The sequence below is a fragment of the Oncorhynchus mykiss genome, chromosome 15 (assembly GCF_013265735.2).
Source record: "Oncorhynchus mykiss isolate Arlee chromosome 15, USDA_OmykA_1.1, whole genome shotgun sequence".
NCBI lineage: Eukaryota > Metazoa > Chordata > Actinopteri > Salmoniformes > Salmonidae > Oncorhynchus > Oncorhynchus mykiss.
The window spans coordinates 71,351,619-71,376,618 of NC_048579.1; the positions used below are offsets into that span (position 1 = coordinate 71,351,619).

Consider the following 25,000-nt stretch of genomic DNA (forward strand, 5'->3'; position numbering starts at 1 on the left):
TGAAGACATCATCTTACCCCAGGCGCAGCGCCGTGCATCTCGTAGTGACAGCACCACCATAGAGATGAGTTAGATCATGGAGATTGAAGATCCCATTCCATTATAGGCTACAAGCTGCATGAATACTCATCGACGTGTGTGTGTTCGTGTGCTAGAGGCACTCTGAGGTTTTCCATCATTCAATGAACAGTGTTCTATAAAAGAGACAGAGCACTTTACTGTGACACTTCATCCAGATACCTTCAAGTCAAATCTAATCAAAATTACATTTTAATTGTGACATGCGCCGAATACAACAGTTGTAGACCTTACTGTGAAATGCTTACTTACAAGCCCTTAACCAACAATGCACTTTTAAGAAAATAGAATGAAGAAAATATTGACTAAATAAACTATGAAAATAGTCCGGGAGCAGTCGTATGGCTTGGGGGTAGAAGGTGTTAAGGAGCCTTTTGGACCTAGACTTGGCGCTTCGGTACCGATTGACGTGTTTTGACAATTTTTGGGATGTTCTTGATGGTGCAACTGTAGAATTTTTTGAGGATCTGGGGACATATGCCAAATCTTTTCAGTCTCCCGAGGGGGAAAAGGCATGGTCGTGCCCATTTCACAAATTTCTTGGTGTGTTTGGACCAAGATAGTTTGTTGGTGATGTGGACAACAAGGAACTTGAAACTCTCGACCCGCTCCACTTCAGCCCCGTCAATGTAAGTGGGTGTCTGTTTGGTCCACGTTCAGCTCCTTTGTCTTGATCACATTGAGGGAGAGGTTGTTGGCCTGGCACCACACTGCCAGGGCTTTGGCCTCCACCCTATAGGCTGTCTCATCGTTGTCGGTGGTCGGGCCTACCACCATTGTGTCGTCAGCAAATCTAATGATGGTGTTGGAGTCTAGACTAGCTGGTGGTTGATGTAACAGTCTACCATAAGAGACTAGCTGGTGGTTGATGTAACAGAGACTTGCAGCGATAACAGAGAGCAGGCTAGAGGTCATGATCAGATGAGCTCCTGCGTTTTTCAGCATTTTCAGCATTTTCTTTCAAAAATATAGATTTAGAGTTAGATAAACTTTGATTTTTTTTTGTCAGGAACATATGCAGGATGCTACCCCCTACAACATAACCTTTACTCCAAATCAAATCTCAAAACCTGCAACCTGATTTTGGATGGAATTACGGAATCACCTGGAAGGTTTACAACTACCAAGGAGTATTATTCCAAAATAATACAAAAACAACAGAAACCTGAAAACACCATCCAACCTGGAACTGACTGAGTAATGTAACTATATTTTATTTCCAAAAGCCAAGAAGAAAAATACATTACGTTACTTTATAAGGACTGAATGCTAAATGAAGGCTGCCAAACTCGATACAACTTCAACTAGCACTGACGTGTCAAGTGAGAGGTGTCAAAGCCCTTTAGCCCAACAATGGCAGGAGAGTCGAACAGTCTACTCCAACCAAATGGAGAGGCCTTAGAAGCTTCCTCCCGCTGTTCAGACGTAATTAAAATACAGTACCCTGTGCATGTAAAGAATGATATGGCAAGAAAATATCTCAAAATGAAGCTCCTTATGGAAAATCAAGAGCCACTTTTTGCTGACTATTACAAAAATGTGAACATCAGCAACCTCATCTTCCACACAAACCATCCCCTAGCATGGCTTAGCACACTACCCCTTTGTTAAGAGAGGGGGTGTTAATGAGGGTTGGAAACTCAGGATACTTGACAACGGGGACTCTGAGTCAGCTAATATAAATATCTATAAGTCTGGAACAGTAATGGTACAGGGCAACCCCAGACAGTTTCAGCTGGACTTTCACCTAATCAAAGAATTAACCCAGCAGAAGAAGCTCTCCCTTGAGAAAGATACCCCCACCCCGAAAGGGTCAGACCAGACCTCTTCATTATATAACCCCACAGACGAGACACCCCCAGCGGAAAGCCAACTTCCCAGCACAGAGTACTACCCTCTCATTGAAATGAAGGATACATTTACCCAGCTGGAGGTAAGGCAGGTGGAGATGGAACAGCAGGTGATTACACTCCAGTCAGCACAGACCCAGACAACAGTCCAGCACAACAACACTCTCTTAACCAGACCCGGAGATCTGGAGGTGGACAGAGACATATCTGCACTCTGGACAGTGGTGAGACAACTTCAACAGGGGAAAGAGCAGGATCAGGAGAAGAACAGAGCACTAGAGGAGAGGATCAGACTACTGGAGGAGAGGGTGAGGGGGATGGCGTGTGACAGAGAACAACCCACTAGAGAGGTGGCCACCCCCGCAGAGAAGCCAGCAGAACAGCCCACCTCAGCACCCGACAAAAGTCTCGACACCACAGCAGAACAGTCCACACCAGACCCTGACCATAGCTTAGACATCACAGCAGAACAGACAAATGAAGAACCCCAAGCCCAGGGGCTCTCACCCCCTCTGAGCCACCCTGATAGCCCTCCTGACAACCCCCCCACACCCACTGAGGACATACACAAGACACAGATTGTACTCCTTATGGACTCAAATGGGAAATATATACAAGACAAAAAACTTTTTCCCAAACACAGTGTGTCTAAACTCTGGTGTCCAAACACCCAGCATGCCCTAGACCTTCTGTAGGGTCACCCAGCCACATAATAATACACACAGGCACAAACAACCTGAGAACACAGCAGGAAAGGGTGGCCACAGCACTGAAGGGAGTGATTGAAAAAGCTTATTCTACTTTCCCCAACGCACAAGTGGTTATCTCCACCCTGCTACCACGAAAAGACTTCCACCTGCTACAATACAGCGAGTAAACGCAAGTATTTCCCATGGCTGTGCCTCAAAACCAAATGTTTTCCTGGCCCACCACTCCACCCTGGACTTGAACAACCTCTATGACCAGGTCCACCTCTACAAGGCAGCAGTGCCCACCTTTGCCCGAACTCTAAAGGACATCGCTCTCAAACGTATCCCCAACACTTCACACAGGAGCAACAGGCCAATAGACACCCCGCCCAGACCAGCGAGACACTCTCCCAGACCTGTGGGACCCCCCCCCCCCCCCCCCCCCCGGACCTACACATAAAGGACCCACGCCAAGAGGACTTACATCCAGACCACAGCACCACCAGCCACATCCACACCCTCACCCCAACCACTCAACACCCCCCCAAGTAAACCATGCCCGCACCCCATTTAGGCCCCCTCAGATCAGACCTATGCCCCCCCTGCCCACCCCCACAAGAGGGCCTCAACATGGAAGTCACACATACGCCCAGGCAGTGCGCGGGCCAACAGGCCCAACCCCCACTCTTACAATAGCCCAAGCCAATGGCATGTACTAGATGCTCAGCAGGCTCTGCTCACACTTACTGGCCTGAGGCCAAACCACACGACCAACAACATTGGACACTTTATGGAACACAAAGCCTTCACCATCTCATCCTGGAATGTCCAAGGGCTGAGGTCATCTGCCTTTGGCCTAAAGAGCAGGAACCTGGACTTCACCAAAGAAATCGGTAATACAGACATTGTCATCCTGCAGGAAACCTGGTATAGAGGAGACGGACCCACTGGTTGCCCTCTAGGTTACAGAGAGCTGGTAGTCCCATCCAGCAAACTACCAGGTGTGAAACAGGGAAGGGGATATGCTAATTTGGTATAGAGCAGACATAACTCACTCCATTAAATTAATCAAAACAGGAACATTTTACATTTGGCTAGAAATTCAAAAGGAAATTATCTTAACAGGGAAAAATGTCCTCCTGTGGGCTACCTTTATCCCCCCATTAGCATCCCCATACTGGAGGGGGAAATCAATCATTTCCAGGCCCAGGGACATGTCCTAGTCTGTGGCGACCTAAATGCCAGAACGGGACAAGAACTTGACACCCTCAGCACACAGGGGGACAAACACCCGCCTGCAGGTGACAGCATTCCCTCCCCCATATGCCCCCCCTAGGCACAACTATGACAACATAACCAACAAAAACGGGTCACAACTCCTGCAGCTCTGTCGCACGCTGGGTATGTACATAGTCAATGGTAGGCTTCGAGGGGACTCCTATGGTAGGTACACCTATAGCTCTTCTCTTGGCATTAGTACTGTAGACTACTTTATCACTGACCTCAACCCAGAGTCTCTCAGAGCGTTCACAGTCAGCCCACTGACACCCCTATCAGACCACAGCAAAATCCCAGTCTACTTGAACAGAGCAATACTCAATCATGAGGCATCAAAGCCAAAGGAACTGAGTAACATGCAGTTTGTAAACCTACCAAAAAACAGTTAGGCAACAACAAATTCAACCCCCTTTAGACAATTTCCTGGGTAAAACGTTCCACTGTAATAGTGAAGGTGTAAACTTGGCAGAAGAAAATCTTAACAGTATATTTGACCTCTCAGCTTCCCTATCAAATCTAAAAATCTCAAATAAAAAACTGAAGAAAATGAACAACAATGACAAATGGTTTGATGAAGAATGCAAAAATCGAAGAAAGAAATTGAGAAACCTGTCTAACCAAAAACATAGAGATCCGGAAAACCTGAGTCTACGCCTTCGCTATGGTGAATCACTAAAACAATACAGAAATACACTACGGAAAAAGAAGGAACAGCACGTCAGAAATCAGCTCAATGTAATTGAAGAATCCATAGACTCTAACCACTTCTGGGAAAATTGGAAAACACTAAACAAACAACAACACAAATAATTATCTATCCAAAATGGAGATGTACGGGTAAACCACTTCTCCAATCTTTTTGGCTCTATAACAAAGAACAAAGAGCAAAAACATATACATGATCAAATACAAATCTTAGAATCAACTATTAAAGACTCCCAGAACCCACTGGATTCTCCAATTACCTTGAATGAGCTACAGGACAAAATAAAAACACTCCAACCCAAAAAGGCCTGTGGTGTTGATGGTATCCTCAATGAAATGATCAAATATAGAGGCAACAAATTCCAATTGGCTATACTAAAACTCTGTAACATCATCCTTAGCTCTGGCATCTTCCCCAATATTTGGAACCAAGGACTGATCACCCCAATCCACAAAAATGGATACAAATTTGACCCCAATAACTACCATGGGATATGCGTCAACAACAACCTTGGGAAAATCCTCTGCATTATCATTAACAGCAGACTTGTACATTTCCTCAGTGAAAACAATGTACTGAGCAAATGTCAAATTGGCTTTCTACCAAATCTGTCTGTACAACAGACCATGTATTCACCCTGCACCCCCTAATTGACAAACAAACAAACCAAAACAAAGGCAAAGTCTTCTCATGCTTTGTTGATTTCAAAAAAGCCTTCGACTCAATTTGGCATGAGGGTCTGCTATACAAATTGATGGAAAGTGGTGTTGGGGGTAAAACATACAACATTATAAAATCAATGTACACAAACAACAAGTGTGCAGTTAAAATAGGGGAAGAGTTCCCTAAGCAAGCTGGTCCTGGGGCTCTGTTCACAAACAGAACCCACAGAGCCCCAGGACAGCAACACAATTAGACCCAACCAAATCATGAGAAAACAAAAAGATAATTACTAGTTACTACTATTATTAGTTGGTGGGTGATGAAACAGAGACTAGTTGGTGGGTGATGAAACAGAGACTAGTTGGTGGGTGATGTAACAGAGACTAGTTGGTGGTTAATGTAACAGAGACTAGTTGGTGGTTAATGTAACAGAGACTAGTTGGTGGGTGATGTAACAGAGACTAGTTGGTGGTTAATGTAACAGAGACTAGTTGGTGGGTGATGTATTGGATACTAGTTGGTGGGTGATGTAACAGAGACTAGTTGGTGGTTAATGTAACAGAGACTAGTTGGTGGGTGATGTAACAGAGACTAGTTGGTGGGTGATGTAATGGAGACTAGTTGGTGGGTGATGTAACAGAGACTAGTTGGTGGTTAATGTAACAGAGACTAGTTGGTGGGTGATGTAACAGAGACTAGTTGGTGGGTGATGTAATGGAGACTAGTTGGTGGGTGATGTAACAGAGACTAGTTGGTGGTTAATGGAACAGAGACTAGTTGGTGGGTGATGTAACAGAGACTAGTTGGTGGGTAATGTAACAGAGACTAGTTGGTGGGTGATGTAATGGAGACTAGTTGGTGGGTGATGTAACAGAGACTAGTTGGTGGGTAATGTAACAGAGACTAGTTGGTGGGTGATGTAACAGAGACTAGTTGGTGGGTGATGTAACAGAGACTAGTTGGTGGGTGATGTTACAGAGACTAGTTGGTGGTTAATGTAATAGAGACTAGTTGGTGGGTGATGTAACAGAGACTAGTTGGTGGGTGATGAAACAGAGACTAGTTGGTGGGTGATGTAACAGAGACTAGTTGGTGGTTGATGTAACAGAGACTAGTTGGTGGGTGATGTAACAGAGACTAGTTGGTGGGTGATGAAACAGAGACTAGTTGGTGGGTGATGTTACAGAGACTAGTTGGTGGTTAATGTAATAGAGACTAGTTGGTGGGTGATGAAACAGAGACTAGTTGGTGGGTGATGTAACAGAGACTAGTTGGTGGGTGATGTAACAGAGACTAGTTGGTGGGTGATGTAACAGAGACTAGATGGTGGTTAATGTAACAGAGACTAGTTGGTGGGTGATGTAACAGAGACTAGTTGGTGGGTGATGTAACAGAGACTAGTTGGTGGGTGATGTAACAGAGACTAGTTGGTGGTTAATGTACAGAGACTAGTTGGTGGTTAATGTAACAGAGACTAGTTGGTGGGTGATGTAACAGAGACTAGTTGGTGGTTAATGTAACAGAGACTAGTTGGTGGGTGATGTAACAGAGACTAGTTGGTGGGTGATGTAACAGAGACTAGATGGTGGTTAATGTAACAGAGACTAGTTGGTGGGTGATGTAACAGAGACTAGTTGGTGGTTAATGTAACAGAGACTAGTTGGTGGGTGATGTAACAGAGACTAGTTGGTGGGTGATGTAACAGAGACTAGTTGGTGGGTGATGTAACAGAGACTAGTTGGTGGGTGATGTCACATAGACTAGTTGGTGGGTGATGTAACAGAGACTAGTTGGTGGGTGATGTAACAGAGACTAGATGGTGGTTAATGTAACAGAGACTAGTTGGTGGGTGATGTAACAGAGACTAGATGGTAGTTAATGTAACAGAGACTAGTTGGTGGGTGATGTAACAGAGACTAGATGGTGGTTAATGTAACAGAGACTAGTTGGTGGGTGATGTCACATAGACTAGTTGGTGGTTGATGTTACAGAGACTAGTTGGTGGTTGATGTAACAGAGTAGTTGGTGGGTGATGTAACAGAGACTAGTTGGTGGGTGATGTAACAGAGACTAGTTGGTGGTTAATGTAACATAGACTAGTTGGTGGGTGATGTAACAGAGACTAGATGGTGGTTAATGTAACAGAGACTAGTTGGTGGGTGACGTAACGGAGACTAGTTGGTGGGTGACGTAACAGAGACTAGTTGGTGGTTAATGTAACAGAGACTAGTTGGTAGTTGATGTAACAGAGACTAGTTGGTGGTTAATGTAATAGAGACTAGTTGGTGGGTGATGTAACAGAGACTAGTTGGTGGGTGATGTAACAGAGACTAGTTGGTGGTTGATGTAACAGAGACTAGTTGGTGGGTGATGTAACAGAGACTAGTTGGTGGTTAATGTAACAGAGACTAGTTGGTGGGTGATGTAACAGAGACTAGTTGGTGGGTGATGTAACAGAGACTAGTTGGTGGTTAAGGTAACAGAGACTATATGGTGGTTAATGTAAAAGAGACTAGTTGGTGGGTGATGTAACAGAGACTAGTTGGTGGTTAATGTAACAGAGACTAGTTGGTGGGTGATGTAACGGAGACTAGTTGGTGGGTGATGTAACAGCGACTAGATGGTGGTTAATGTAACAGAGACTAGTTGGTGGGTGATGTAACAGAGACTAGATGGTGGTTGATGTTACAGAGACTAGTTGGTGGTTGATGTAACAGAGACTAGTTGGTGGTTGATGTAACAGAGACTAGATGGTGGTTGGTGTTACAGAGACTAGATGGTGGGTGATGTAACAGAGACTAGTTGGTGGGTGATGTAACAGAGACTAGTTGGTGGGTGATGTAACAGAGACTAGTTGGTGGGTGATGTAACGGAGACTAGTTGGTGGGTGATGTAACAGAGACTAGTTGGTGGGTGATGTAACAGAGACTAGTTGGTGGTTAATGTAACAGCGACTAGTTGGTGGTTAATGTACAGAGACTAGTTGGTGGTTAATGTAACAGAGACTAGTTGGTGGGTGATGTAACAGAGACTAGTTGGTGGTTAATGTAACAGAGACTAGTTGGTGGGTGATGTAACGGAGACTAGTTGGTGGGTGATGTAACAGAGACTAGTTGGTGGGTGATGTAACAGAGACTAGTTGGTGGGTGATGTAACAGAGACTAGATGGTGGGTGATGTAACAGAGACTAGTTGGTGGGTGATGTAACAGAGACTAGTTGGTGGGTGATGTAACAGAGACTAGTTGGTGGGTGATGTAACAGAGACTAGTTGGTGGGTGATGTAACAGAGACTAGTTGGTGGGTGATGTAACAGAGACTAGTTGGTGGGTGATGTAACAGAGACTAGTTGGTGGTTAATGTAACAGAGACTAGATGGTGGTTAATGTAACAGAGACTAGTTGGTGGGTGATGTAACAGAGACTAGATGGTGGTTAATGTAACAGAGACTAGATGGTGGTTGATGTAACAGAGACTAGTTGGTGGTTAATGTAACAGAGACTAGTTGGTGGGTGATGTAACAGAGACTAGTTGGTGGTTAATGTAACAGAGACTAGATGGTGGTTAATGTAACAGAGACTAGTTGGTGGGTGATGTAACAGAGACTAGTTGGTGGTTAATGTAACAGAGACTAGATGGTGGTTAATGTAACAGAGACTAGTTGGTGGGTGATGTAACAGAGACTAGATGGTGGTTAATGTAACAGAGACTAGATGGTGGTTGATGTAACAGAGACTAGATGGTGGTTAATGTAACAGAGACTAGCTGGTGGTTAATGTAACAGAGACTATTTGGTGGGTGGAATACACACATATATTGTTACACAACAGTTCATCACTTTCAATGTTCTAGACATTGGGGAGTCCACTATAGAGCTATATCCTATGGTATATGCTATAGACTAGGAAGGACCAGGTATAGGCTTCATCTTTGTGCTGGACACTGGTTCTTAATTGTATCGACTGGGGGAGGGTCTGGGTTTTAGTTGGTCCTTATTGACCTTCCTGTAACAGTCTGTTTGACCCGTTGGTCTGTATTCCAGATATTGATGAGTGTGCTGAGGGAAAGCACTACTGCAGAGAGAACACCATGTGTGTCAATACTCCAGGATCCTTCATGTGCATCTGCCACACTGGATACATCCGGATCGATGACTATTCCTGCACAGGTGAGCCACCCCCACACACACACCCACACACACACACACACACACACACACACACACACACACACACACACACACACACACACACACACACACACACACCAGTCAAACACATACATCTGCATGGTCACCCCCACACACACACACACAGACACACACACCAGTCAAACACATGCATCTGCATGGGCACACACACACATACACACTGCAGGCCTGACTTCTACAAAGGACAGTTTTATTGACCAGAGTGAAGCTACTTTACCTTACATTGCACGATTTGACCTCAGGGTTGTTTGTTTGAGAAGTGGGCTAACATTAGAGGTTAGCTGGTCTTATGATCTGGTCTTATGTTCATGACTAATTCAAACATGTCTGCTCTAACCTCAGAGGACCTCAGAGAGAGAGAGAGAGAGAGAGAGAGAGAGAGAGAGAGAGAGAGAGAGAGAGAGAGAGAGACAGACAGACAGAGAGACATAGAGAGAGAGAGAGAGAGAGAGAGTCTCAGTGGGGTTGACACGGCACATTTGCTGTGGATCGGTAATTAAAAAGATAATATCTCTAATGCTAGGTGATTTAGCTCCTTCACACTGGAAGCAGATGGCATGGAGTGTCACGTTCTGACCATCGTTCGTGTGTGTTTTTCTTGTTTTAGTGTTGGTCAGGACGTGAACTGGGTGGGCATTCTATGTTGGATGTCTTGTTTGTCTATTTCTATGTCCGGCCTGATATGGTTCTCAATCAGAGGCAGGTGTTAGTCATTGTCTCTGATTGGGAACCATATTTAGGTAGCCTGGGTTTCACTGTGTGTTTGTGGGTGATTGTCCTTAGTGTTAGTTTGCACCAGTTTAGGCTGTTTCGGTTTTCATTACGTTTATTATTTTGCACTGTTTGTATTTGGATTCATGTTGCTATAGTCACAATAAACATGGATCGCAATCTACACGCCGCATTTTGGTCCGACTCTCCTTCACACCTAGAAGACCGTTACAGAATCACCCACCACAAAAGGACCAAGCAGCGTGTCAACAGGCAGGAGCAGCGCGAGGAGACGCGCAATAAGGATTTCTGGACATGGGAGGAAATCCTCGACGGGAGAGGACCCTGGGCTAAACCAGGGGAGTGTAGCCGCCCAAAGGAGCAGCCCAAAGAGGAGGTATGGACATGGGAGGACGAATTAGAAGGAAGAGGACCCTGGGCTCAGCCAGGAGAATATCGCCGCCCCAAAGAAGAACTGGAGGCGGCGAAAGCGGAGAGGCGCAGATATGAGGAGGCAGCACGACGTAGCGGATGGAAGCCTGAGAAGCAGCCCCAAAAATTTCTTGGGGGGGGGCTAACAGGGAGTATGGCTACGCCAGGTAGGAGACCTGAGCCAACTTCCTGTGGTTACCGGGGGGCTAGAGAGACCGGGCAGGCACCGTGTTATGCTGTGGAGCGCACGGTGTCCCCAGTGCGGGTGCACAGCCCGGTGCGGTACATTCCAGCTCCGCGTATCGGCCGGGCTAGAGTGGGCATCGAGCCAAGTGCCATGAAGCCGGCTCTACGCATCTGGTCTCCAGTGCGTCTCCTTGGGCCGGCTTACATGGCACCAGCCTTGCGCACGGTGTCCCCGGTTCGCCTGCATAGCCCAGTGCGGGCTATTCCACCTCGCCGCACTGGCAGGGCGACCGGGACCATTCAACCGGGTAAGGTTGGGCAGGCTCGGTGCTCAAGAGCTCCAGTGCGCCTGCACGGCCCGGTCTATCCGTCACCACCTCCACACCCCAGCCCTCCGGTGGCAGCTCCCCGTACCAGGCTGTCTCTCCGGCCCATCCGTCCAGAGCCTTCCTCCTCTCCAGCGCTGCCGGAGCCTCCCGCCTGTCCGGCGCCTCTGCCGGAGCCTCCCGCCTGTCCGGCGCCTCTGCCGGAGCCTCCCGCCTGTCCGGCGCCTCTGCCGGAGCCTCCCGCCTGTCCGGCGCCGCTGCCGGAGCCTCCCGCCTGTCCGGCGCCTCTGCCGGAGCCTCCCGCCTGTCCGGCGCCTCTGCCGGAGCCTCCCGCCTGTCCGGCGCCTCTGCCGGAGCCTCCCGCCTGTCCGGCGCCTCTGCCGGAGCCTCCCGCCTGTCCGGCGCCTCTGCCGGAGCCTCCCGCCTGTCCGGCGCCTCTGCCGGAGCCTCCCAACTGTCCGGCGCCTCTGCCGGAGCCTCCCGCCTGTCCGGCGCCTCTGCCGGAGCCTCCCGCCTGTCCGGCGCCTCTGCCGGAGCTTCCCGTCTGCCCGGCGCCTCTGCCGGAGCTTCCCGTCTGCCCGGCGCCATCGGAGCTTCCCGTCTGCCCAACGCCGCCAGTGCCGCCCGTCTGCCCAGCGCCGCCAGTGCCGCCCGTCTGCCCAGCGCCGCCAGTGCCGCCCGTCTGCCCAGCGCCGCCAGTGCCGCCCGTCTGCCCAGCGCCGCCAGTGCCGCCCGTCTGCCCAGCGCCGCCAGTGCCGCCCGTCTGCCCAGCGCCGCCAGTGCCGCCCGTCTGCCCAGCGCCGCCAGCGCCGCCCGTCTGCCCAGCGCCGCCAGCGCCGCCCGTCTGCCAGGAGCCGCCAGTGCCGCCCGTCTGCCAGGGGCCGCCAGTGCCGCCAGTCAGCCAGGGGCCTCCAGTGCCGCCAGTCAGCCAGGGGCCTCCAGTGCCGCCAGTCAGCCAGGGGCCGCCAGTGCCGCCAGTCAGCCCAGCGCCAGCGCCGCCAGTCAACCAGGGGCCGCCAGAGCTGCCAGTCTGCAAGGAGCTACCAGTCTGCAAGGAGCCGCCAGAGCTGCCAGTTAGCATGGAGCAGCCAGTGCTGCCAGTCAGCATGGAGCAGCCAGATCTGCCAGTCGACCAGACTCTTCCAGATCTGCCAGTCGACCAGACTCTTCCAGATCTGCCAGTCGACCAGACTCTTCCAGATCTGCCAGTCGACCAGACTCTTCCAGATCTGCCAGTCGACCAGACTCTTCCAGATCTGCCAGTCGACCAGACTCTTCCAGATCTGCCAGTCGACCAGACACTTCCAGATCTGCCAGTCGACCAGACTCTTCCAGATCTGCCAGTCGACCAGACTCTTCCAGATCTGCCAGTCGGCCAGACTCTTCCAGATCTGCCAGTCGGCCAGGATCTGCCAGAACCGCCAGCCAGCCAGGATCTGCCGGATCTAACTACCTGCCTGAGCTTCCTCTCAGTGCTGTGCTACCCATCAGTCCCGAGCTACTTCTGTCCCGAGCTGCCCCTCTGTCTCGAGCTGACCCTCTGTCCCGAGCTGTCATTAAGAAGGGTCACCTATCTAGGGACGCTAAGGAGGTGGAATGAAACTGTTATGGAGTGGGGTCCACGTCCAGCGCCAGAGCCGCCACCGCGGACAGATGCCCACCCACACCCTCCCCCATAGGTTTAAGTTGTGCGTCCGGAGTCCGCACCTTGGAGGGGGGGTACTGTCACGTTCTGACCATCGTTCGTGTGTGTTTTTCTTGTTTTAGTGTTGGTCAGGACGTGAACTGGGTGGGCATTCTATGTTGGATGTCTTGTTTGTCTATTTCTATGTCCGGCCTGATATGGTTCTCAATCAGAGGCAGGTGTTAGTCATTGTCTCTGATTGGGAACCATATTTAGGTAGCCTGGGTTTCACTGTGTGTTTGTGGGTGATTGTCCTTAGTGTTAGTTTGCACCAGTTTAGGCTGTTTCGGTTTTCATTACGTTTATTATTTTGCACTGTTTGTATTTGGATTCATGTTGCTATAGTCACAATAAACATGGATCGCAATCTACACGCCGCATTTTGGTCCGACTCTCCTTCACACCTAGAAGACCGTTACATGGAGTTTAGTCACAGCTTCTATCTGTTCTGTTCCTTTGGTAAGTGACGGAGCTCTCTGTACAGAATTACTTTATTACTAGAACGACTTTATTACTAATCGTGACTTCATTACTAAATCATGCTGTGAAACCAACAGGAAAGACTAGCCAAAGACACATTTCCACATTGCTGGGACAAAATGTTCCAGTGTTCTTATTTAGATATTTTATAACACATTTGTTTGTTCACATATGTTATTATAATTTGGTAGATGCTGTGGGATGTTGCGACTGTGGAGACTTGTCTTGTCCACGTTTGCAATGCCTACACACGCCTCTGGAAATAGCATGGCTTCCTCAGGCAACTGAATAGCATAGGGGCTATGATGATGTTAACATTTAAAAGTTGTTTCATTTGGTATCTCATCTCTTGGCTGTATCCCTCATAGTTATCTCTTTGAAAATCCAATTGTTCTGCTAACACAACCTGTCGCTTTGATGGTTATCTCAATTGTACATGTTTCGTACAGTACCACATCACTTTACTATTCTGTGTATGGTGAAGTTATTAATTACACTTTGGATGGTAAAACAATACACCCGCTCACAACAAAGATACAGGCGTCCTTCCTAACTCAGTTCCCGGAGAGGAAGGAAACTGCAAAGGGAATTCACCATGAGGCCAATAGCGACTTTAAAACAGTTACAGAGTTTAATGGCTGTGAAAAATGAAGATGGATCAACAACATTGTAGTTACTCCACAATACTGACCAAATGACAGACTGAAAAAGAAGGAATCCTGTACAGACTAAAAATATTCCAAAACATACATCCTGTTTGCAATAAGGCACTAAAGTAAAACTGCAAAGAAATGTGGCAAAGAAATTAACTTTATGTCCTGAATACAGTGTTATGTTGAGGGAAATTCCAACACAACACATCACTGAGTACCACTCTTCATATTTTCAGACATGGCGTTGGCAGCATCATGTTATGGGTATGCTTGTCATCGGCAAGGACTAGCGAGTTTTTTGGGGGGGATAAAATTAATGGAATAGAGCTAAGCACAGGCAAAATCCTAGAGGAAAAACTGGTTCAGTCTGCTTTCCACCAGACACTGGGAGATAAATTCACCTTTCAGCAGGACAATGACCTAAAACACAAGGCCAAATATACACGAGTTGCTTATCAAGACGAATGTTCCTGAGTGGGCTAGTTACAATTTTGACTTAAATCGACTTGAAAATGTCTGTCTAGCAATGATCAACAACCAACTTGACAGAGCTTGAAGAATGTGCAAATATTGTACAATCCAGATGTGCAAAGCTCTTTTAAAGACCTACCCAGAAAGACTCACAGCTGTAATCACTGCCAAAGGTGATTCTAACATGTATTGATTGACTCAGGGACCAGGCTATAACATAGAGAGAAGAGTTGGCTATGTCACATAGCTACATATCTGGGACCAGGCTATAACATAGAGAGAAGAGTTGGCTATGTCACATAACTACATATCTGGGACCAGGCTATAACATAGAGAGAAGAGTTGGCTATGTCACATAGCTACAGATCTGGGACCAGCCTAATCCTAAAGCTTTGCACTCTATAGATACTGAATGTGTCCTCACATAGAAGCCCCTTTGTGCCTTTGGCTCATTACATTTAGTTCCAGGATTCAGTGAAATGCCATGAATCCATTAGATATTCTGTGGAGACTGGTGTCCATGAGTCAAACTGTTAGTTTCCAGCCACAACATTATAAATAGCTGAAAAGTTGATATGTGTATAATGCCACCAGGTTTCTCCTCTCCTCTCCTCTCCTCTCCTCTCCTCTCCTCTCCTCTCCTCTCACAATGAGAAGCCATTTATATTCTCCCCAGTGAAATGATAGATAAACGGCAATGTTTTAATGATTGGAGCTACTTGTCTATCCTTGTAATTACATCAGCCAAAGTGGCAGGGGCTGGTAGATTACATTGTCCAAGAACCAGGAAAACATTAGCATTGAAATGATTTATTCGTCTTATCACAGCTCGCACAATACGATTCATATTTTAGCCACTACGCTCTGGCAATATTAATGACCCAGTGTTTACAGCAGTGACAGAACACTAGATTCTAGTTTCTAAATGACTCTTATTGTATAATATTAGTTGACCCAGTGTTTACAGCACTGACAGAACACTAGATTCTAGTTTCTAAATGACTCTTATTGTATAATATTAGTTGACCCAGTGTTTACAGCAGTGACAGAACACTAGATTCTAGTTTCCAAATGACTCTTATTGTATAATATTAGTTGACCCAGTGTTTACAGCAGTGACAGAACACTAGATTCTAGTTTCCTAATGACTCTTATTGTATAATATTAGTTGACCCAGTGTTTACAGCAGTGACAGAACACTAGATTCTAGTTTCTAAATGACTCTTATTGTATAATATTAGTTGGCCCAGTGTTTACAGCAGTGACAGAACACTAGATTCTAGTTTCTAAATGACTCTTATTGTATAATATTAGTTGACCCAGTGTTTACAGCAGTGACAGAACACTAGATTCTAGTTTCTAAATGACTCTTATTGTATAATATTAGTTGGCCCAGTGTTTACAGCAGTGACAGAACACTAGATTCTAGTTTCTAAATGACTCTTATTGTATAATATTAGTTGACCCAGTGTTTACAGCAGTGACAGAACACTAGATTCTAGTTTCTAAATGACTCTTATTGTATAATATTAGTTGACCCAGTGTTTACAGCAGTGACAGAACACTAGATTCTAGTTTCTAAATGACTCTTATTGTATAATATTAGTTGACCCAGTGTTTACAGCAGTGACAGAACACTAGATTCTAGTTTCTAAATGACTCTTATTGTATAATATTAGTTGACCCAGTGTTTACAGCAGTGACAGAACACTAGATTCTAGTTTCTAAATGACTCTTATTGTATAATATTAGTTGACCCAGTGTTTACAGCAGTGACAGAACACTAGATTCTAGTTTCTAAATGACTCTTATTGTATAATATTAGTTGACCCAGTGTTTACAGCAGTGACAGAACACTAGATTCTAGTTTCTAAATGACTCTTATTGTATAATATTAGTTGACCCAGTGTTTACAGCAGTGACAGAACACTAGATTCTAGTTTCCTAATGACTCTTATGGTATAATATTAGTTGACCCAGTGTTTACAGCAGTGACAGAACACTAGATTCTAGTTTCTAAATGACTCTTATTGTATAATATTAGTTGACCCAGTGTTTACAGCACTGACAGAACACTAGATTCTAGTTTCCTAATGACTCTTATTGTATAATATTAGTTGACCCAGTGTTTACAGCAGTGACAGAACACTAGATTCTAGTTTCCTAATGACTCTTATTGTATAATATTAGTTGACCCAGTGTTTACAGCAGTGACAGAACACTAGATTCTAGTTTCCTAATGACTCTTATTGTATAATATTAGTTGACCCAGTGTTTACAGCAGTGACAGAACACTAGATTCTAGTTTCTAAATTACTCTTATTGTATAATATTAGTTGACCCAGTGTTTACAGCAGTGACAGAACACTAGATTCTAGTTTCTAAATGACTCTTATTGTATAATATTAGTTGACCCAGTGTTTACAGCAGTGACAGAACACTAGATTCTAGTTTCTAAATGACTCTTATTGTATAATATTAGTTGACCCAGTGTTTACAGCAGTGACAGAACACTAGATTCTAGTTTCTAAATGACTCTTATTGTATAATATTAGTTGACCCAGTGTTTACAGCAGTGACAGAACACTAGATTCTAGTTTCTAAATGACTCTTATTGTATAATATTAGTTGACCCAGTGTTTACAGCAGTGACAGAACACTAGATTCTAGTTTCCTAATGACTCTTATGGTATAATATTAGTTGACCCAGTGTTTACAGCAGTGACAGAACACTAGATTCTAGTTTCTAAATGACTCTTATTGTCTAATATTAGTTGACCCAGTGTTTACAGCACTGACAGAACACTAGATTCTAGTTTCCTAATGACTCTTATTGTATAATATTAGTTGACCCAGTGTTTACAGCAGTGACAGAACACTAGATTCTAGTTTCCTAATGACTCTTATTGTATAATATTAGTTGACCCAGTGTTTACAGCAGTGACAGAACACTAGATTCTAGTTTCCTAATGACTCTTATTGTATAATATTAGTTGACCCAGTGTTTACAGCAGTGACAGAACACTAGATTCTAGTTTCTAAATTACTCTTATTGTATAATATTAGTTGACCCAGTGTTTACAGCAGTGACAGAACACTAGATTCTAGTTTCTAAATGACTCTTATTGTATAATATTAGTTGACCCAGTGTTTACAGCAGTGACAGAACACTAGATTCTAGTTTCTAAATGACTCTTATTGTATAATATTAGTTGACCCAGTGTTTACAGCAGTGACAGAACACTAGATTCTAGTTTCTAAATGACTCTTATTGTATAATATTAGTTGACCCAGTGTTTACAGCAGTGACAGAACACTAGATTCTAGTTTCTAAATGACTCTTATTGTATAATATTAGTTGACCCAGTGTTTACAGCAGTGACAGAACACTAGATTCTAGTTTCCTAATGACTCTTATTGTATAATATTAGTTGACCCAGTGTTTACAGCAGTGACAGAACACTAGATTCTAGTTTCTAAATGACTCTTATTGTATAATATTAGTTGACCCAGTGTTTACAGCAGTGACAGAACACTAGATTCTAGTTTCCAAATGACTCTTATTGTATAATATTTGTTGACCCAGTGTTTACAGCAGTGACAGAACACTAGATTCTAGTTTCTAAATGACTCTTATTGTATAATATTAGTTGACCCAGTGTTTACAGCAGTGACAGAACACTAGATTCTAGTTTCTAAATGACTCTTATTGTATAATATTAGTTGACCCAGTGTTTACAGCAGTGACAGAACACTAGATTCTAGTTTCTAAATGACTCTTATTGTATAATATTAGTTGACCCAGTGTTTACAGCAGTGACAGAACACTAGATTCTAGTTTCTAAATGACTCTTATTGTATAATATTTATGGACTGACTTTGTGATTAATTTGATCCAAAGTATGAAACATTGCCAAATAGTTGATGTCTAAATCAGAGAGGAGACCGGTGTTCAGACTAGAGCAGTCAACCAATATGTGTGATGCGTGTGTGTGTGTGTGTGTGTGTGTGTGTGTGTGTGTGTGTGTGTGTGTGTGTGTGTGTGTGTGTGTGTGTGTTTATGTCTGTGTGTGTATCTCTCACTGTGTTTGTGTGTATGTGTGTGTGTGTGTGTGTGTGTGTGTGTGTGTGTGTGTGTGTGTGTGTGTGTGTGTGTGTGTGTGTGTGTGTGTGTGTAGTGTGTGTGTGTGTGCGTGTGTGTGTGTGTAGTGCCAGTGTTTAAGGGAGCTGTCAGGGGTTTCATAATGAATGTTCATCTGAAGGAAGCTCCACAGACAGCCTTAGCAGCAGGAAGGTGAAAACAACACAATACACTTTTTACAGATCTTTGTTTATGCATCATGTTTTCTCTACTTGGGTGGGTGAGCTGACTTCAATACAACAGAACCTTAACTTAACTTATTTTCATATAGATCCTGTTAAATTACACTGTTAAATTAAAGTGTTCTAATTCCTAATTGATAAAGATGAATTTAACGGTCAGTTGAGTGAAAACTCCATAGATGCGGTAAAGAGGTCAAGCGAACTCGACCTAAACAATGGAATTGTCATGGAAACGCCTGGGGAAAGATCTCAAGTCTCCTCATTTCCCCCCAACAACATGATCCTACATTTATCTGATTGGTTATATGTGTATTTGACACTATGTTGAAGTGACGATCAGAGTATAATGCTGGTATGGAGGTCGACCCCAACACATGTTTATGTCATCGTCACCAATCAACTGCATTACAGTTAAAAAACGAATTTGACTACCATCACCGATTTCTGAACGTTAGCTATGCTACTATGCTAACCAGCTTATACGAACAGGAGTTAGCATTTAGCAGTCACTTCTTCTGAACCTGAAAAGGGACAACTTTTACATGTTATGCAGTGAAAACAGCCAAATATACCCAAATTGGCCTTAAGCAACCACGATGTGGGCCTGTTACAATACATAAATCATGACGGATTTGATAGAATATCCATTTTATTCAGATCAGATCTGTTGAATGTGCGCCAGTCGCATTACATTGACTCCTTCACCTCATCTATAGCTCTCAGTTAGCATACGTAGCATACAGTTGCCTGTCAGTCAAAAAACATTTCTCAGCATGCATCAATCAAGCAAAGGTATTTATAAAGCCTTTGTGACATCAGCTGATGTCACAAAGTGCAATACAGAAACCAAGCCTAAAACCTCAGACAGCAACCAATGCAGATGTAGAGGCACGGGTTACCTATTGCACTACAGCCATGCTAAGTGTTGTGATCCAACTCAGAGCCACAGATATCCAAGTACTGATTATTCTGGTTCTGATCCAGATGAGGAACAGGTGCATGGATAAAAGACTGCTATCAGTCCCAGACCCAAACGCTGGGCTACACTAGTCTAATGACAGGTCTGGAACCAGTGTTCGGGCTCAGACAGGGATGTGGCTGTTGAGAGGTGTTATGCATGGCAGGTCTGAGAGCAGTATTAGTGGTCTGTTGAGAGGTGTTATGCATGGCAGGTCTGAGAGCAGCATTAGTGGTCTGTTGAGAGGTGTTATGCATGGCAGGTCTGAGAGCAGCATTAGTGGTCTGTTGAGAGGTGTTATGCATGGCAGGTCTGAGAGCAGTATTAGTGGTCTGTTGAGAGGTGTAATTACAGAGGGTAATTGGTGTCATTCCCACTGTCACGGCCGGCTGCCTCTCATCGTGGTGGACAGGACCCCTGTCATATGTAGTTAACAGCCTGAGGCGTCGAGCCCACACACACACACACACACACACACACACACACACACACACACACACACACACACACACACACACACACACACACACACACCGCTGCCCACATCGCCACATACACACGTTCCCGTGCGTGCAAACACACACAGAAACATACACATGCACACACACACACACACGCACACACACACACACACACACACACACACACACACACCGCCGCAGGCAACCCTCTCACATATGCAGTGACAGACAGTGGGACCCCTCAGCGTCGTGAAGTCAAGCTCTTTATTCATTCTTAACAGACTGTAGCAAAATCGTTATCATATGATTGATGGGTTAGATCAGGGTCAGCTCTCAATGGTGATTAAACATACATTATCATAGACTACACATTGACAGTCAGTCAGAGAACTCTTTCAGGTGAATATTATCATATGTCAGCCAGGTAGTGTTCTTCCTGTTCACACCACTCTGAGTCTGTTAGATATTGAGGCTGCTGTAGCCGGGCTTTCCATGTGATATAGTGTTATCTGTAGCGTAACTCTAATCAGTTATGTCTAGTTATTTCTGTCAGAGTAGTTTAACATAGAGAGAGAGAGATGTCTAGTCTCTCTGGTTCTCATTGGTTCTAATAACAATCAGCTGCTTTTCATTTTCCTCTGACATTATTAAGGAAAAATGACCTCTCTCTCTCTCTCTCTCTCTCTCTCTCTCTTTATCGCTGTCTCTGTCTCTCTCTCTCTCTCTCTCTCTCTCTCTCTCTCTCTCTCTCTTTCTCGCTGTCTCTCTCTCTCTCTCTCTCGCTGTTTCTCTCTCTCTCCCTCTCCCTATATCTCTCTGTGCCTCTCTCTCTCTGTCTCTCTCGCTCTCTCTTTCTCTCTCTCTCTACTCTCTCTCTCTTTCTCACACATCTACCTGTGAGTTTTTTCAGAGGAAAATGTTTGATTTTTAAAGTTTTGATTTCCCACTTTTCTGCCAAGTAAGAGCGTTACTCTTTCTTCCCTGGTTACCTGAGGGACATGTTCAGGCTGTCTGTTAAGCATCTTAGACGTCAGAGAATCACATGTTTTCAAAATGTTTTCAGACCATCAAATTGAGCCAAACAGGATTTTCTACTTTCCCCATTTCTTTTTAATCTGGGGCCAGTTTGGAAGATTGAGGTACAGAGCAGCATGCACACACACACACACACACACACACACACACACACACACACACACACACACACACACACACACACACACACACACACACTAGCTGACTACTGTATAGACAGAGGGGTTGAATGGAGTGTGCGTGTGTGTGTGTTATTAGTGTAGTTATCCTCCTCTTCTTGTCTCCATCCAGAACGTGATGAGTGTACGACAGGTCTTCACAGCTGTGATGAGAATGCCATCTGTTTCAACACGGTGGGGGGCCACAGCTGCTCCTGTAAACCAGGCTATGTAGGCAACGGGACAGTCTGCAGAGGTGAGACACACACACGTATACATACCCACTTTACACTCTCAGGATACGCACACATGTACACACACTCGCGCATTTAAGTACACACGTGCGGTTGACGCACACACTCGCGCGCACACACACTTGCACGCACGCACATGCACTTGCACGCACGCACACACACACACACACTCACACACACACACACACACACACACGCACACACGCACACACACACACACGCACACACGCACACACACACACACACACACACACACACACACACACACACACACACACACACACAGCCTTCCTGTGTCTATCTGCCTCTGCACAAACACTTTAACATCAATTTTAATGTTATTCAGGGGCCCAATGGTTCCATGGGAACAGATCATTCCCAAATCAACATGGCATTTTTAATAAAACAGACACTTCAAGATACAGCCGTTACAGATACACAACATTTCAACAACACCTGTCTTTGCATCCACCAAATCAGTGTTTCCCAAATAGCATCATCTGTCTAGTTACTGTATGTCTAGGAAGGATCCAGCATAGCATCATCTGTCCTGTTACTGTATGCCTAGGAAGGATCCATCATAGCATCATCTGTCCTGTTACTGTATGCCTAGGAAGGAACCAACATAGCATCATCTGTCCTGTTACTGTATGTCTAGGAAGGATCCAACATAGCATCATCTGTCCTGTTACTGTATGTCTAGGAAGGATCCAGCATAGCATCATCTGTCCTGTTACTGTATGTCTAGGAAGGATCCAGCATAGCATCATCTGTCCTGTTACTGTATGTCTAGGAAGGATCCAACATAGCATCATCTGTCCTGTTACTGTATGTCTAGGAAGGATCCAACATAGCATCATCTGTCCTGTTACTGTATGTCTAGGAAGGATCCAGCATAGCATCATCTGTCCTGTTACTGTATGTCTAGGAAGGATCCAACATAGCATCATCTGTCCTGTTACTGTATGTCTAGGAAGGATCCAACATAGCATCATCTGTCTAGTTACTGTATGTCTAGGAAGTATCCAACATAGCATCATCTGTCCTGTTACTGTATGTCTAGGAAGGATCCAACATAGCATCATCTGTCCTGTTACTGTATGTCTAGGAAGGATCCAACATAGCATAATCTGTCTAGTTACTGTATGTCTAGGAAGGATCCAACATAGCATCATCTGTCTAGTTACTGTATGTCTAGGAAGGATCCAACATAGCATAATCTGTCCTGTCCGAGACTAATTCCTCCCTCCTATGTTCCCCCCAGCTTTGTGTGATGGTTTGTGCCAGAACGGAGGATCCTGTGTAAACCCGGACACCTGTATCTGTCAACAGGGGTTCACTGGGAAGAGATGTGAGACAGGTAAGAACACAGGTGGGGAAGGAAGAGGGATTCAGCTGGAGGTGGGGGAGGAAGGAGGAGTTAGCAATAGATGGGGGAGTTAAGAGGAGTTAGGGGTAGATGGGGTGGAAGATGGAGTTAGGGGTAGAATAGGAAGGCAGGGAGAGTTAGGGGTAGAATAGGAAGGCAGGGAGAGTTAGGGGTAGAATAGGAAGGCAGGGAGAGTTAGGGGTAGAATAGGAAGGCAGGGAGAGTTAGGGGTAGAATAGGAAGGCAGGGAGAGTTAGGGGTAGAATAGGAAGGCAGGGAGAGTTAGGGGTAGAATAGGAAGGCAGGGAGAGTTAGGGGTAGAATAGGAAGGCAGGGAGAGTTAGGGGTAGATTGGGCAGGCAAGGAGAGTTAGGGGGAGAATAGGAAGGCAGGGAGAGTTAGGGGTAGAATAGGAAGGCAGGGAGAGTTAGGGGTAGAATAGGAAGGCAGGGAGAGTTAGGGGTAGAATAGGAAGGCAGGGAGAGTTAGGGGTAGATTGGGCAGGCAAGGAGAGTTAGGGGTAGAATAGGAAGGCAGGGGGAGTTAGGGGTAGAATTGGAAGGCAGGGAGAGTTAGGGGTAGATTGGGCAGGCAGGGAGAGTTAGGGGTAGAATAGGAAGGCAGGGAGAGTTAGGGGTAGAATAGGAAGGCAGGGGGAGTTAGGGGGAGAATAGGAAGGCAGGGAGAGTTAGGGGTAGAATAGGAAGGCAGGGAGAGTTAGGGGTAGATTGGGCAGGCAAGGAGAGTTGGGGGAGAATAGGAAAGCAGGGAGAGTTAGGGGTAGAATAGGAAGGCAGGGAGAGTTAGGGGTAGAATAGGAAGGCAGGGAGAGTTAGGGGTAGAATAGGAAGGCAGGGAGAGTTAGGGGTAGATTGGGCAGGCAAGGAGAGTTAGGGGGAGAATAGGAAGGCAGGGAGAGTTAGGGGTAGAATAGGAAGGCAGGGAGAGTTAGGGGTAGAATAGGAAGGCAGGGAGAGTTAGGGGTAGAATAGGAAGGCAGGGAGAGTTAGGGGTAGAATAGGAAGGCAGGGAGAGTTAGGGGTAGAATAGGAAGGCAGGGGGAGTTAGGGGTAGAATAGGAAGGCAGGGAGAGTTAGGGGTAGAATAGGAAGGCAGGGAGAGTTAGGGGTAGAATAGGAAGGCAGGGAGAGTTAGGGGTAGATTGGGCAGGCAAGGAGAGTTAGGGGGAGAATAGGAAGGCAGGGAGAGTTCGGGGTAGAATAGGAAGGCAGGGAGAGTTAGGGGTAGAATAGGAAGGCAGGGAGAGTTCGGGGTAGAATAGGAAGGCAGGGAGAGTTAGGGGTAGAATAGGAAGGCAGGGAGAGTTCGGGGTAGAATGGGAAGGCAAGGAGAGTTAGGGGTAGATTGGGCAGGCAGGGGGAGTTAGGGGGAGAATAGGAAGGCAGGGGGAGTTAGGGGTAGATTTGGAAGGCAAGGAGAGTTAGGGGGAAGAGAGGTAGCTAGGGGGAGTTAGGAGGAGAAGGGGCAGGCAGGGAGAGTTAGGGGTAGAATAGGAAGGCATGGAGAGGAGGGGTAGCTAGGGGGAGTTAGGGGGAGTTAGGGGCAGGCAGGGGGAGTTAGGGGGAGGAGAGGTTAGTCTCACACAGCTCTCTGCAGGACATCTGTCTGTGCATTTCACCACCATTAGTGATACTGCAAACCCCCACACGCCTCAATGTGTGACTGGCAGAACAAAAGAGAGAAGCGGAGATGGAGAGTGAGAGAGGAGAGAGAGAGAGATAGAGAGAATGAATGAGAGAGAGAGAGATGCAGAGAGATAGAGGAGAGAGAGATGCAGAGAGATAGAGGAGAGAGAGAGAGAGAGGAGAGAGAGAGGAGAGAGAGATAGAGGAGAGAGAGAAAGAGAATGAATGAGAGAAAGAGAGAGTGGAGAGAGAGGAGAGAGAGAGAGAGTGAGAGAGGAGAGAGAGATGCAGAGAGAGATAGAGGAGAGAGAGAGATAGAGGAGAGAGAGAGAGATAGAGAGAATGAATGAGAGAGAGAGAGAGTGGAGAGAGAGGAGAGAG

At 45.7% G+C, this 25,000-nt stretch overlaps 1 protein-coding gene across 1 annotated transcript in view; it reads left to right on the top strand.

Annotated features, from left to right (window-relative positions):
* The window catches only part of LOC110490712 (protein kinase C-binding protein NELL2), a 104,988-nt gene that overhangs the window by 56,194 nt on the left and 23,794 nt on the right, over positions 1–25,000 (top strand). Inside the window, exons 13-15 of the mRNA XM_036945213.1 lie at positions 9,305–9,430; positions 21,484–21,606; positions 22,869–22,964. Of these exons, the coding sequence (XP_036801108.1) occupies positions 9,305–9,430; positions 21,484–21,606; positions 22,869–22,964 (345 nt within the window). The remainder of the gene's footprint in view (positions 1–9,304; positions 9,431–21,483; positions 21,607–22,868; positions 22,965–25,000) is intronic.